The sequence below is a fragment of the Dendrobates tinctorius genome, unplaced genomic scaffold (assembly GCF_039654945.1).
Source record: "Dendrobates tinctorius isolate UK_male_01 unplaced genomic scaffold, ASM3965494v1 ptg000090l, whole genome shotgun sequence".
Lineage (NCBI taxonomy): Eukaryota > Metazoa > Chordata > Amphibia > Anura > Dendrobatidae > Dendrobates > Dendrobates tinctorius.
The window spans coordinates 2,956,211-2,970,608 of record NW_027361758.1 but is presented as its reverse complement, the minus strand read 5'-3'; the positions used below and the strand labels follow the sequence as shown (position 1 = coordinate 2,970,608).

At 47.0% G+C, this 14,398-nt stretch overlaps 1 protein-coding gene across 2 annotated transcripts in view; it reads right to left on the bottom strand.

Annotated features, from left to right (window-relative positions):
• Positions 1–14,398, bottom strand: part of PSMD9 (proteasome 26S subunit, non-ATPase 9) — a 29,222-nt gene continuing 14,824 nt past the window's right edge. The window contains exons 4-6 of one of the 2 annotated variants that reach the window (XM_073586001.1): positions 12,806–12,907; positions 4,758–4,846; positions 1–2,257 (exon numbers count right to left, since the gene is read on the bottom strand). In XM_073586001.1, the coding sequence (XP_073442102.1) occupies positions 2,230–2,257; positions 4,758–4,846; positions 12,806–12,907 (219 nt within the window). In that variant the 3' untranslated portion in view covers positions 1–2,229. Of the gene's footprint in view, positions 2,258–4,757; positions 4,847–5,210; positions 5,310–12,805; positions 12,908–14,398 lie in introns of those variants that run through there. The other variant, XM_073586002.1, reaches the window with a different exon arrangement.

Sequence of the window (14,398 nt, the reverse complement as noted above, 5' to 3'; positions counted from 1 at the left end):
AAAAAAGAAAACTTACAAACTTCTTTTATTTTATATTCCACTTTATACTTTTATTTTCCTGCATTACATAAGAAATAGAAGGCAATAACCAGAGCTCGCATATCACTGTTTGGCTCAATATTATGTATATACTGTAACACTAAGCGTTATTACATTTTTTTTGTAAGAATTCAAAATTAAGTGTTCCAAATGTTCCCATTATTTATTTATTTTTATAGAAAGTGGTCATAGACATTAGACAAACGTTGGTGGAGCCTAGCACCCAACATCTAAGGATGAATACATACTGCATTTGTGTGCTTTGCTAAAAGTATATACCTGAAAAATATTCCATTACACTGGTATTCAATAGATGGGAGGGTAACAGTATGTTCTTCTGGCCGGTACACCTGCATAAAGGTGACAAATGCTCTTGGTCAAGCAAGCGGTTAACAGCTAACTAAGATGTATGTTCATCGGGCAAACAAAGCCGGAAGTAGTCTAGGAGAAGGAAGTGTTGGGCAACTACAGCATGTGAATGCCTTTATTCAATGCAGACAAAGCAAGTTCACTTAAAGGGTTGTTTGGTCTTAAACTACAAGTCTGCAGTCATACTATTTAGCTACAGACTTATGAATCCTCTCAACATGCACACTGCATGCTATGAGGATTCACCAGTGTGGGGAAAGGCGGTCATGTGACGAAAAGTATGAGATCTGTGTACTCTCGGCCACATTCCAACTTGACTCTTTCCAGCCTCACTTAATACACTTGCACTGAGTGAGGCCGCGCCACGTCTAGTCGGAATGTGACCAGAAGTATGCATATCACAACTTGCAGTCACACGACTGTCACTGGCACCGGAGAATCCTTGCAGTGTGTGATGTGAAGATTCACAAGTCACAAAATGACTGCAGACTTGTAGCTTAAGATCGGACAACCCCTTCAGTCTGATATTTTATGACTATTTTTCAGCCGCCAATATGTATTTTCACTGAAGATGACATATTAAAATATAAAAAAAAGCAAATAGTTTTAATGATAGTTTTACTGAGATCATCAAAATAAGCCAAACACTTAAGTCCAAATCTGGGAATGAATAAGCAATCTGAGCAGGCAGTATCAAGATTGTGAGAACAGAATCAGTATAACTACTAAATGATTCAATTTCCTCCTTATTAGGGCTTATGTGTCCTGTGTGCAGTCTTAGGCCGCAATGCTGTACTAATGCTGCGTTTTTTTCCGTAGCGGAATCGCTTCGTGGTAAAAAACGCAGAATGCTCATTAATTTAGCGGAATCGCAGCGATTCCACCCACATAGGAATGTATTGTTCTGCTTACTTTCCGCATGTGGCTGTGCCCACCATGCGAAAAGTAAGCAGAACATTTGCGGATGGTACCCACGGTTCGGAGGAAAGGAGTCTGTCCTCCGGGCTGTGGATACCATATCCCTGTAAAAAATAGAATTAAAATACAAAAGTTTTGTTATTCTCACCTTCCAGCGTCCCGCGCAGCCTTCCCGCCTCTCTCCACGCTCCCGGCAATCCTTTGCGATAATGACCGCGATGACTTCGCGATCTCGCAGAAGCACGACGTCTCGCGATCATTTGCGCAAAGGATTACTGGGACCGGAAGATGTTGGGAGCGTGGAGGCGGGAAGGCTGCGCGGGACGCCGGAAGGTGAGAATAACAATATTTTTTATTTTTTTTATTATTTTTTACATCCTATGTTTTACTACTGATGCTGCATAGGCAGCATCAGTAGTAAAAAGTTGGTCAAACTTGTCAAAAACTTTGTTTGACGAGTGTGACCAACCTGTCAATCAGTTCTCCAAGCGATGCTCCAGATCGCTTGGAAAACGCTAGCATTCTGCAAGCTAATTACACTTGCAAATCGATAGTTTTTCCATGGGAAAATCGCGGGAATTTAAAATGCGATTTTCCCGCGGAATGGAATTCCGGAGTTCTCACGGTAATTTCCGCGAGAGTTCCGCTACGTGTGAACCCAGCCTTAGCCATTGATTGACAACAATCTTTGCATGTTCATAGAAAGCTGTCTATCAGTGGTTAAGACTATCCCAGGAAAGAAATGAGTAATTACTGATTTTTTCCCCACAAACTCTGCTTCACAATGTGATGATGGCACATCAGACGGCAGCTTCAACATGACAGCTATTCTTCTAAGATCAGTCCATATTCCAAAATGTAAACCAGGGATAGCACAACTTTAAACTTAAACACATAGAATCTTCATCTTTTTATTGGAATGATATTACACCTGAAATATAGAAGAATAGGCATAATATAAGATGTAGATTCATGTACAAGGAAATAGGCAGACACACTGACACCGTGTTTTCGTTGTGGAATAAAAATGCTATTGAGCGAGTTAATAATATTAAAGTAGTGACTAATATGATTTTTCTCTTTCTTTAAATAAATGTTCCCCTGAAGCCACCCTTTAAAAGTGTTATTCCCAGAATTGCATTATTTTTTACAAAGTACAATGAATAATAAGATAAAATATAGATTATTAATAATAATAATAATTTTTATTCATATAGCGCCAACATATTCCGCAGCACTTTACAATTAAGCGGGGACATGTACAGACAATAAATTCAATACAAGTTAAGACAATTTAAACAGTGACATTAGGAGTGAGGTCCCTGCTCGCAAGCTTACAATCTACAAGGAAATGGGGGGACACAGTAGGTGAAAGTGCTTGTTATTTCAGGTCTGGCAATTATAATAAATAGGGATTTTCATATAAAGCTGCATGATCCGGTCATCAGCCCGTGTGTTTAAGTGCAATAGTCAAGTATCAAGTGCAGTTATCGTCTGCATGGAGGGTGTGGAGACAGATGAATAGTAGGGTGCAGATTCAGAATAATATTTGGAAGGAGGGAACAGGGCAAAGTTAGTTTACTGAGTAGTTGATGTGGTAGGCTCAACTTATTGTTAACATACAGATTAAGCCTAACAATGTTTCTGGCACTTTCGTGTCTTTTTCATCTCTACTTAGCCTTCAGATTATCAAGTGTCAAATAGCAAAATAGGCAGTCCAATTCTTATCAGCTAAATCTACATTCTCAGTGGTGTAGAACTCTCCCTCCTTTCCTGTGTACTCTTAACAAACCCAAATCTGAGCTAACATCAAACTAATCTAAGTGTAGACTTCACCTATGTTTGTTGCCTGCTGCTGACAAGATTAGTGATGTGAAACTGCAAATGCTGCTCTGTTGATGCATAGGGCAGAAGATAATCCTGTCATATGCATCAATTTGCAGTATCAAATCACTGATCTCTCAGTAGCAGGCACAAACACAGCTCATCTAATCTCTATCCCATTTATACAGCTCCCAATCCTGCAGTGTAACAATTCTTTCAGCACCTCAATACAGAGCCCCATCCTGGAATATCCCTCTACTTTGGCTTCTCTATACAGAGCCCCATCCTGCAATATAGCTTATCCTCACAAGTAAAGCGACATGAAATAAATGGCGCTATAATAAATAATAATCCTTTCGAACCCTCTATACAAAGCCCCATTCTGCAGTATATCATTCCTCTGAGCACCTGTATGTGCAGTCCCTTCCTGCAGTACATCGCTCCTTATAGTCACAAGCACACCCACTACTCCCTGATAACAGCTCTCCGCAGTTCAATATGAGGTAGGCTCTGATACTTTTCGTGTCAACTGGAGGGTGAATAGAGCCTGGAGTGGGTGTTACTGCAGCACCCAGGGCTGGGACTAGTTCAGAGAACAGACGTCTAGTCAGGCTAGTGCTGACTAGCCTATCATGAGTAGCGAAACAAGCTCATAGCATTATTTTTGCGTTTTGGGACAAAGTATAGCTTTATCTCAAAACACACTTAAAAGGTGCTCTCTTTCATAGGCGGAGGTTAAAAAAACAAAACAAAATACTATTACTTACCCCATTCAAATCCAGCGTCCGCTGTCCACAGCTGTCATGGTCTCAGCTGCTTGTCCACAGTGCTAACATCACATTAACAGGACAGCAGCCAGTGAGCTTAATAGTGTAGATGGCACAAGCTCATTGATTATTATTATTATTATTTATTGTTATAGCGCCATTTATTCCATGGCGCTTTACATGTAGCGAGGGGTATACATAAAAACCAAGTACAATAATGTTGAACAATACAAGTCATAACTGGTACAGGAGGAGAGAGGACTGCAGTGCTGTCAATGTGATGTTGGGCAATGCAGACAAACAACAAACACCAGGCAGGTGGGAAAAGCCCTTTAAATGTTACCAGTAGTTAAATGGTCAGAGCCCCCCGAGGAAGCCCACGCGAAACACGCGTCGTGGCTGCTGCTGGGCACATACACTGACAGCCACTAATGGGTAAGACTCGCACCTCCTTACTTATGACTTTCCATGTTTGGTATACATGACTATTGTTTGGTGTTAACCTTTTAAAATGTGTGGAGTCCAGGTTACAATGTATTGCACTTTATATGCACTTGGCACTTTTTTTCTAGCCTTTTTTGGGTATAGATATATACTATCAGTATTCTTTGTGCAATTTTCTATTGAGGATTATGAGCTTTGCCCATGCTGTTATTGCAGTGTTTTGTGTGTCCTCACACATGAGCTTTGGGATACTCTTTGTTTTATGAGCTTGTATAATATATGTTTTATGTGACCAATAAAATTTATGTGATATTTTTTCATACATATCTAGTTGGACTTTTTTACTCCGGTGTTTTTGCTTGTAGGAACAGCAGTTACAGTATAGAGCAAACTTACCCTAAAAGCCCTTTTCCATTCCATCGCTGAGGTGTAAGTCCCAAATGAACGGACTTTCCATCTCGAATAACAGTCACGCTTAATGGTTTCTGAAATTAACAAAAAAAAAATTTCAAATGCATTAACACAACAGATGGAAAACAGACCTGGCAGCTCGAACTGCTATGAAAGAGGAGGATTTGTTACCCACATTCTAGTTTATGCTTATCCTTTTCTACTAAGGGGGCATTCAAAGAATGCTTGTGTCCCGATAATCGTGTAGTGTTAACAGCATGCGGATCACACAACAAGCAAGTAAAACACTTGCACATCGGGTGAAGCTTTTTCACTTCTTTAACAAAACCACCACTCTCAGCAGCACATCATCCAGTGTAACCAGGACATGTGCTGCCGAGAACAATGACAGATTATGTGCACTTATTACTGATGGTTCTGTGTGCATCAGAAACATGGATTTTTGTGAAAAACTCACCGTAAAATCCTTTTCTCCGAGACGCTCATTGGAGGACACAGGACTGTGGAGTGTATGCTACTGCCGCTTGGAGGCTGACACTAAGTGAATGAAAAAAAGGTTAGCTCCTCCTCCACAGTATACACCCTCACCTCGGTTGCAGGCGAAACCAGTTCAGTGCAAAAGCAGTAGGAGATCACAAAAGACAAAATCAACCTTAATGCAGGTGACAACATGTCTAGAAAAAAACCCACCTAGTATTATAAATACATATTAATAAACAAAGTAAACAAAGAGCCAACTGGTTATTAGGGTGGGTGCTGTGTCCCCCAATGAGCGTCTCGGAGAAAAGGATTTTGCGGTGAGTTTATCACAAAAATCCATGTTTCTCCTTCGCCTCATTGGGGGACACAGGACTGTGGGACATCCTAAAGCAGCCCCTGGGTGGGAATACGACGCACTGATCCAAGCTACATGCACCTCCTGTCTTAGAGGTGCTCCACCGCCGCTTGGAGAATCCTTCTACCCAGGCTCGCATCTACCGAAGTCTGAGTATGGATATTGAATCACAAAATAGGTTCCTAAAAACTAAGCAACACTAAGGGATGCTGATAAAAAAATATTTTAAAACAATGAAAACGAAATGGTACTGAATTTACAAAAAAATCAGAGACATCATGCCATAGAGTACCAACAGTGCAAAAATGAGGCTGTAAACACAGCAATATCGCAGGATAAGAAAATGATTGAACCCGCTACAGAAATGGCCCAATTCATGTGTAGTAAACAAAAGATCAATGAACCCAACACTACAGATATGGGGTTATGCAAACATATGCCCCTATCGCTAGACTAAAGTGCGAAGGTGCTCACCTAAAAAGTAAATATAGCTATGACGCTTAACATGAAGAAATGTGCTTATGAAAAGGCTAAATTAATCCCTATATAAAGTGCATGGCAGTATAATCATTCACAAAACGTATAAAAAGGCTAAAAGCCATTACCAGTGTAATGCACGTGGAGATCCTGGCGTCCCTGCTGCCCTGCTGCACGTTTCGATATCCTTCGGGAGTCGTGTGGGAGATCACAAAAGACAAAATCAACCTTAATGCAGGTGGCAACATGTCTAGAAAAAACCCCCACCTAGTATTATAAATACATATTAATAAACAAAGAGCCAACTGGTTATCAGGGTGGGTGCTGTGTCCCCCAATGAGCGTCTCGGAGAAAAGGATTTTATGGTGAGTTTATCACAAAAAATCCATGTTTCTCCTTCGCCTCATTGGGGGACACAGGGCTGTGGGACGTCCTAAAGCAGTCCCTGGGTGGGAATACGACTCACCGATCCAAGCTGCAAGCACCTCCTGTCTTAGAGGTGCTCCACCGCCGCTTGGAGAATCCTTCTACCCAGGCTCGCATCTGCCGAAGCCCGAGTATGGATATTGTAGTGCTTTGCAAATGTGGGCAAGCTGGACCAGGTTGCAGCCTTGCAAACCTGTTCCGCCGATGCCTGGTGCCGAAGAGCCCAAGAGGCGCCCACTGCCCGAGTAGAGTGCGCTCTGATCCTGTTGGAGTTGGTGTGCCTCTGATGCGGTAAGACTCCTGAATAGCCAAACAAATCCACCTGGCTATGGTCGATTTTGAGGCAGCAAGTCCCTTCCTGCTCCCCTCGGGAAGCACGAACAGCGTGTCTGTCTGACGATGGGTGCCGTCCGTGACACGTACCTCCCGAGAGCTCTCACCAGGTCCAAGGTATGAAAAGCCTCTTCTACACGATGTACCGGTGCTGGACAAAAAGAGGGAAAGACAATATCCTCATTAACGTGAAACGAGGAAACGACCTTCGGCAGAAAGGGAGGAGCTGGCCTGAGAACCACCTTATCCTTGTGGAAGACCAGAAACGGGACTCAGCAGGATAGAGCTGCCAGATCCGAGACCCGTCTGATCGATGTTATAATAATAATAATAATTTTTATTTCTATAGCGCCAACATATTCGTTATCACACAAACAAAGCACAGAATGAAAAATGTGCAAAAATACCTTGCAGTACGACATATAATAGTAGTCAGCAAGTACTGATAAAAAGATGACAACAAATACAGGGTATTTAGTCGATCCGTTTTTTTGCAAAAAAATGTATGCCAAGCTGCTCCACCACGTCAAGGTAACCTCTATTGAAGCAGTCCCTATCTAATATATTTAAAACCTGAACATGTGAACAGTGTCTAAATGAGCAGGATTAAGACAGGCGCTTACCTGTATGGGCTCGATGTTATCGCCACAAGAAACACTACCTTCCAGGAAAGGTAAGATAAAGAGACATCCTGTAACGGTTCCAACGGAGCTTCCTGCAGAACACTAAGGTCCAGGTTAAGGTCCCAGGCGTCCAGGGGCGCCTTATAGGGAGGTACCAAGTGGGAGACTCCCTGAATGAGAGTCTTTACCTGCAGATTGGCAGCAATCCTGCACTGGAACAGCACAGATAAGGCCGATATTTGTCTCCTGAGGGAACTTGGGGCCAAGCCTGAGTCTAGGCCAGACTGGAGAAAAACCAAGATGTTGGAAAACCTCAGTGGAGAACAACCATGGTCCCGGATGTGAAGAAAACCTTCCAGGTGTGGTGATAAATACCTGCCGAGGCAGGCTTCCGGGCGCTAAACATTGTAGCAAGCACATCGTGGCCGAACCCAGCCTGGGTTAGAATCCAAGATTCAACAGCCAAGCCGTCAAACACAGGGCCCCTGAGTTTGGGTGGTAGATCGGGCCCTGGGAAAGTAGGTCTGGGCGCTCAGGCAGGCGCCAAGGAACGTCAGCGAGCAGCTGGACCAGGTCTGCGTACCACAGCCGCCGAGGCCAGTCTGGGGCCAGCAGAATCACTGGAACCCCTTCTGCCTTGATCTTCGTTGACTCTCGGAAGTAGTGGCAGCGGGGGAAATAGGTATGGGACGCAAAACTGGTTCCATGGCATAACCAACGCATCCACGGCAATTGCCTGCGGGTCCTGGGACAGAGCGACAAACGCTGGCACCTTGGCGTTCACTTTGGAGGCCATCAGGTCCACATCCGGCATTCCCCATCGCTGGGGTGTATCATTCATTCCCCGGATGCGAGACCCTGCCGGCTGAGGAAGTCTGCCGCCCAGTTCTCTACGCCCGGGATGTGGACTGCTGATATCGCCGAGTGGTTTCTCTCGGCCCAGTGAAGAACATGCCCTACCTCGCGCAAGGCTGCCCTGCTGCGGGTGCCCCCCTGACGATTTATGTAATCCACAGCCATGGCGTTGTCTGATTGAATCCGAACTGGGCGGTCTGCTAGAAGGTGATGAAACTGCCGCAGAGCTAGCCGGATCGCCCGTATTTCTAACAAGTTGATCGGGAGGCGTGCCTCTTGCGGTGACCAACGCCCCTGGGTCGTGTGGTGGCGAAAAATCGCTCCCCAGACGAGGAGGCTGGCGTCGGTTGTGACCACCAGCCAATGGTCTGGGAGGGAAAAGGCCTGCCCTGGAGAAGTGAGGACCTGGTTGTCCACCACCCAAGTGCCTGTCTGACCCGTGCGGACAACTGGCACCGGCGGTCGAGAGAGAATGGGCTTTTGTCCCAGGCTGACCAGAGGGCGTGCTGCAGGGGGCGAAGATGGAGCTGGGCAAACGAAATTGCTTCCATTGCTGCCACCATTTTTCCTAGGATCCTCATGCAGAAACGGATGGTATGAGGGACTGGTTGGCGAAGTTTCCGGACTCCCTGTCGGAGAGCTAGGGCCTTGTCCCGAGGGAGAATTACCAACCCTCGGGAAGTGTCGAATATCATTCCTAAGAAGGAAATCCTCTGAGCTGGAACAGGGGAAGACTTTTTCAGATTGACCAACCATCTTAAGCGGGAAAGAGTATCTACCGTGATGCTGACACTCTCCTCGCATGCCCGCAATGAAGGGCCCTTGACCAAGAGGTCGTCTAAATAAGGAAAGACGACTATGCCTCGGGAGTGCAGGGTGGCCATGACCTTTGTAAATACTCTGGGAGCAGTGGCCAACCCGAAGGGCAGTGCTGCAAACTGGAAATGTAGGCCGTTGATAGCGAAGCACAGAAACCTTTGGTGTGGGGGAAAAACGGGGATGTGTAAGTAGGTGTCTTGGATGTCGATAGACGCCAAGTATTCTTCCCGCTACATGGCAGATATGACTGAACGGAGAGACTCCATCTGGAAATGTCTGATCCTGATAAACTTGTTCAGGAGCTTTAGGTCCAGAATGGGCATGACGGCCCCATCCTTTTTGGGTACCGTGAACAGGTTGGAGTAGAACCCCTGAAATTTTTCGTTCTCTGGTACGGGAACAATGACTCCGTTGTACTGGAGCAATTTGATGGCCTTGAGTAAAGCCCTAGCCCGGGCAATTACTTTGGGAGGACGGGAAAGAAAAAAACCATCTTGGGAAGTATTTGATGAATTCTATCTTGTACCCCGAGGACACCAGTTCTCTTACCCATGTGTCGTGTGTCACAGAGAGCCAGGCGCGGCGAAACCAAAGCAGGCGGCCGCCTACCTTGCCGGTGTCGCCTTGAAATTGCCTCGAGTCATTTGGCTGAAGATCTTTGGGACCTAGGTCTCTTGATCTGGGCTAGTGGGTACGCATTCTCCTTGGTTCTATATGAAACCTGCCGATCTCTCTCCTGGCTGGGACGACCTGAAGCGGCGAGAATGGTCGCTGCAGCCCACCCGGGGTTGCGAAAGGACCGAAACCATGTCTGAAGTTGGTGACAAAACTGCTGTTTGACCCTTTGCTGAGGAAGAAAACTGCTCTTTCCACCCGTGGAGTCAGAGATGAGCTGATCTAACTTCTCTCCGAATAGGTGACCGCTCTGGCAAGGAAGTCAGGGATTTCTTGGAGGTTGAGTCTGCTCGCCATGTCCTCAACCATAAAGCCCTCCTAATGTAGATCGCATTTGCCGCATCCAAAGATGCATTGATTAGGTAGTCTCCGGCCAAAGTGATTTGATATCTCTGATACCTCTGCTGGTACGTCCATACCCTGCAAGGCTCTGTTCAATGATTCTGACCAAGCAATCATGGCCTTTGCTACCCAAGTTGCCGCAAATGAGGGGGACAGTGCTGATCCTGATGCCTCAAATACTGAGCGAGCCAAGCTCTCTATGAGACGGTCAGTTGGATCCTTGATAGAGAATCCACTAGGTATGGATAACAGGATTTTGAAGGCCAAGCGTGACACGGGGTTATCTACCACTGGGGACTCTGCCCATTTCTTACAGAGATCAGGGGTGAACGGGTACCTCGCCTTGAGCGCCTTTTGGCCTGAGAAACGCTTGTCGGGCCCGCTCCCTGTATTGTTGCACTATGTCCTGAAACTCGGGGTGAGAGCTAAATACTCTATGCGGCCGCTTTACTCGCTTAAATGACACCTTGTGACCTGAGGCCAAAGTGGAATCATCTTCAATCCAGAGAGTCTGGTTGACGGCCTCGATGAGACCATCAACTATTTCCCGGTACTCTGGAGTACCTGAATCAAACGGCTCATCAGAGTCGTAATCTGAGTTTTGCTCGTTAACGACCACTGGTGAAGGCGAGCGAGAGGCAGAGCTTATGGATGCCGAAGCACCAGATGGCCCGGCAGACGCTGTGTGGGTTCGTTTCCCCCACGTCTGCCTAGAGTGAGAGGCCCCTGCAGGCCGGAGGCTCCTGTGAGGTGGAGGACCCCTCTAAAGGTTCCTTTACATTTAGCGATGCACCAGCGATCCTGACAACGATACGACCCGGTCAGGATCGCTGGTGCATTGCTAAATGGTCGCTAGTGAGCTGCCACACAGGCAGATCTCACAGCGATGCAGCAGCGATACAGCAGTCGTTACTTACCTTTCAGACGCGGCGATCCTGATGTCCTCCCGCCCGCGTCCATGCGTCGCTCGCCAGCAGGAAGCGCCTGACGAGAAATGGAGCTGCGCGATCAACGACAGACAGCGGTGGAGCCGGTCGGAGGTAAATATCACACATAGCGATATCACCGCTGCGTCACCAAATCGGTGATGCTTCAGCGATATTGCTAGCGATATCGCTATGTGTAAAACCCCCTTAAGACAGGCGAGCCGCTATCCCTGCCCCTATCTGGGGCTTGAAGGGACTCTATTGCCCTCTTAAGTGATGCCATGGACTGCGACAGAGATAGAGCCCATTCCGGGGGACTAGGTACACTGGGCTCCGTCGCAGGGGAGGGTTCCTGGGCACGTTCGGAATCGCAAGCTTCACAAATCTGCTTACTTTGCGCATGTGGGAAGGCGGACTGACAGAAGGTGCATGCAACGTACAGGAACGTGTGTGCCTTAGCTTTTCTGGACATAGTGGCCCTGCAAAGTGATATGCCGGGGGAAAAAAACTGCTTAGCCTCTGGTAACAGAGGGTGGCCTTCCTCCTCCAGGGGTAGCACTTACCCCAGTCCTGGATCCCCTTAGGCGTCCAGCCTGACAACCAGCTGCTCCTTTTATAAACAAGGTGCGCCTCGGCGTGTGGGCGGGCCTTCGGAAGAAGAGGTGACCGCCAGGACGTCATGCGGCGGATCCTCTGTCCGCGGCCTAGCTCCGGCAGAAGCCGATGACTAAAGTGTCGGCGTCCGCCCGAGGCCACGGGGGCGGGTCCATCGCGGGGGGGGACTTCCTCCCGCTGCCTAGCTCCGGCAGAAGCCGGGGACTAAATTTGCCGCGTGTGCCCGGACCCGGGGCGGAACCGCCGGAAGCAGGGGTCTGGGCAGGAAAAAAATGTGCCGCCTGCCACGCTGTGTGGTGCACCTGCGGAAGCCCGAGGATGTGGCCAGAAAACGAAGCCACCAGGAATGCCGACCCCGGGGATCTACAGGAGCCCTCCCAGCCCACCTCCTTCCACGCCTCACCCCTAGACGTCCAGTTGATCCTCAGGTTAGGGGGGAGGGGGGCTGCAAAAAAAAACTTAAGGACGGTGCAGGCACCCTAACTCCATCTTCCCTATAGGGGATGAGGAGAGGGACCGTCCGTCACCTTCCATCACCGTAGTCTGGCATTGAAGATGCAGTGGGGGCCGCACGGACTATTCGTAGGCCTCTGTATAGCCTAGGGTTTCACTACCTTAGGGTGGTCAGGGCTCAGTCCGGCATCATGTCCCATGTTGCGGGAGAGGATACGTGGAGGCGGCACTCGCACGTGCTCGCCCGTTGTTGGTTTGGGGAGATCGGATCCTTTCAATAGGGTCCGTCGCCCCTGTCTCATCTTCATGGAAAAAAATGACAGAGTCTGGAAAAAAAGACCAGACGTGTGCCTCCAACGGACACTAAGCAAGAACTGGTTTCGCCTGCAACTGAGGGTGTATACTGCGGAGGTGGAGCTAACCTTTTTTTCATTCACTTAGTGTCAGCATCCAGGCAGCAGTAGCATACACCCCACAGTCCTGTGTCCCCCAATGAGGCGAAGGAGAAAAGCAGTCTGCCTGCCTAAACATGCTATTAAATAACCGCTAATTCACATATATGTAGCTGATCACCGGTGGTATATTAGCCATTGGTCGTTCACTATTAACCCACCCAGAAAAGTCATATCTTATGATCTATACATGCACGCTTACCCCCTCACTGTGCTGCACTACAGTGGCAATATTCTGCAGGATCTGGAAGTTGTTTGTATTTACTGAACCAAATGCAATTATTTCATCTCCAACCTGCAATCCCTAAAAGACAAAGAAAAATATTAAGACTTGCAAGTAACTAAACTGTAGCAATACCACATACAGATCCTCAACCGTGGGACGTTGTCTCGCCAAAGCAGCAGAGCCTAAAATGCCACACATTCAGTAATGGACACAGAGAATGTGATACCAGTAGAGACTGTGATACTGGTACATAATCGATGGATGCACAATTTGGGTGGTTCTTAATTCTGCTTCTTATTTAGGACCTAGTAAGGGAAGGTATAGCATTAGTTAGCACCACTGAGCTGCATGAGGTTGCTCTGTACGTGCTACAGCCCCATTGTCTTATTGTGCTCCTTTTATCCTAAAGAGATGCAGATGCATCTGTAAAGCAGATTTCCTTTTTTGGAAAAAAAAATTGCCATCAAGTAATTTGAAAAATGTGATAATAGTAGGAGAGCAGTTATCAGCCGGCACGTAATACAGAACCATCATTCTTAGCTTCTTCATACATGGCCTCCACTTACCATTCTAAACAATGGCTGGATTTTCATTGTGTCAGATAATAGAATTAGGCCGGGATCACACATGCGAGAAACTCGTACGAGTCTCGCATCTTAATACCCGGCACTGCCTCCGGCACTCGGATCGTAGCGTGTGGCTGCATGCATTTCTATGCGGCCGTATGCTCCGCTCCCAAGTGCCGGCGCCAGTGCCGGGTATTGAGATGCGAGAATCGTCCGAGTTTCTCGCATTGTGCATTTCTCTTATTTTAAGACTAAGGCTACTTTCACACATCAGTTTTTTGCCGTCAGGCATGATCCGGCTTTTTTTTAGAAAAAACGGATCCGGCATAAATTTTGGAGAACTGTAGAAACGGATCCGTTTTTTTGCTGGATCCGTCTCTGTTCCTGGCGGCTGGCCAATTGGATCTGAGCATGCGCAGACTTAAAAAAACCGGATCCGGTTGCTGGATCCGTCTTTTTCTGGATCCGGCGCATTCCGGCGCCCATAGACTTTCATTGTAGCAAAAAGCTGGAAGCGCCGGATCCGGCGCTTCCGGCTTTTTCGCCGGAGACAAAAAACGTTACAGTAGACGTTTTTTCAAGACGCCGGAATGAGACAAGTTGCCGGATCCGGCAAAAAACAGATGAAACGCAATGCCATCCGGCACGATCCGGCGCTAATGCAAGTCAATGGGGAAAAAACGGATCCGGCATTGCATTTTGCCGGATCCGTTTTTTTCCAAAAAAAGCCGGATCGCGCCTGAAGGCAAAAAACTGATGTGTGAAAGAGGCCTAACCTGTGCCGGAGTAACCAATGACTGTCCAACAATAGAGGTCAATAAAGAAGTGATATAGAGTAGGTGGGCAGCCTGACTCAGCATTATGCTGGTCAAATCCTACAACAGACGGCATCGGGATAAGTAGTTTCAATGAAGACCAGAGGGTGAAATGTGTGCTTTACAAAAAACTGCTGCATATAGTTACTCCACAGAATCACTAACATCTCCCCAGAATATGAAAAGCA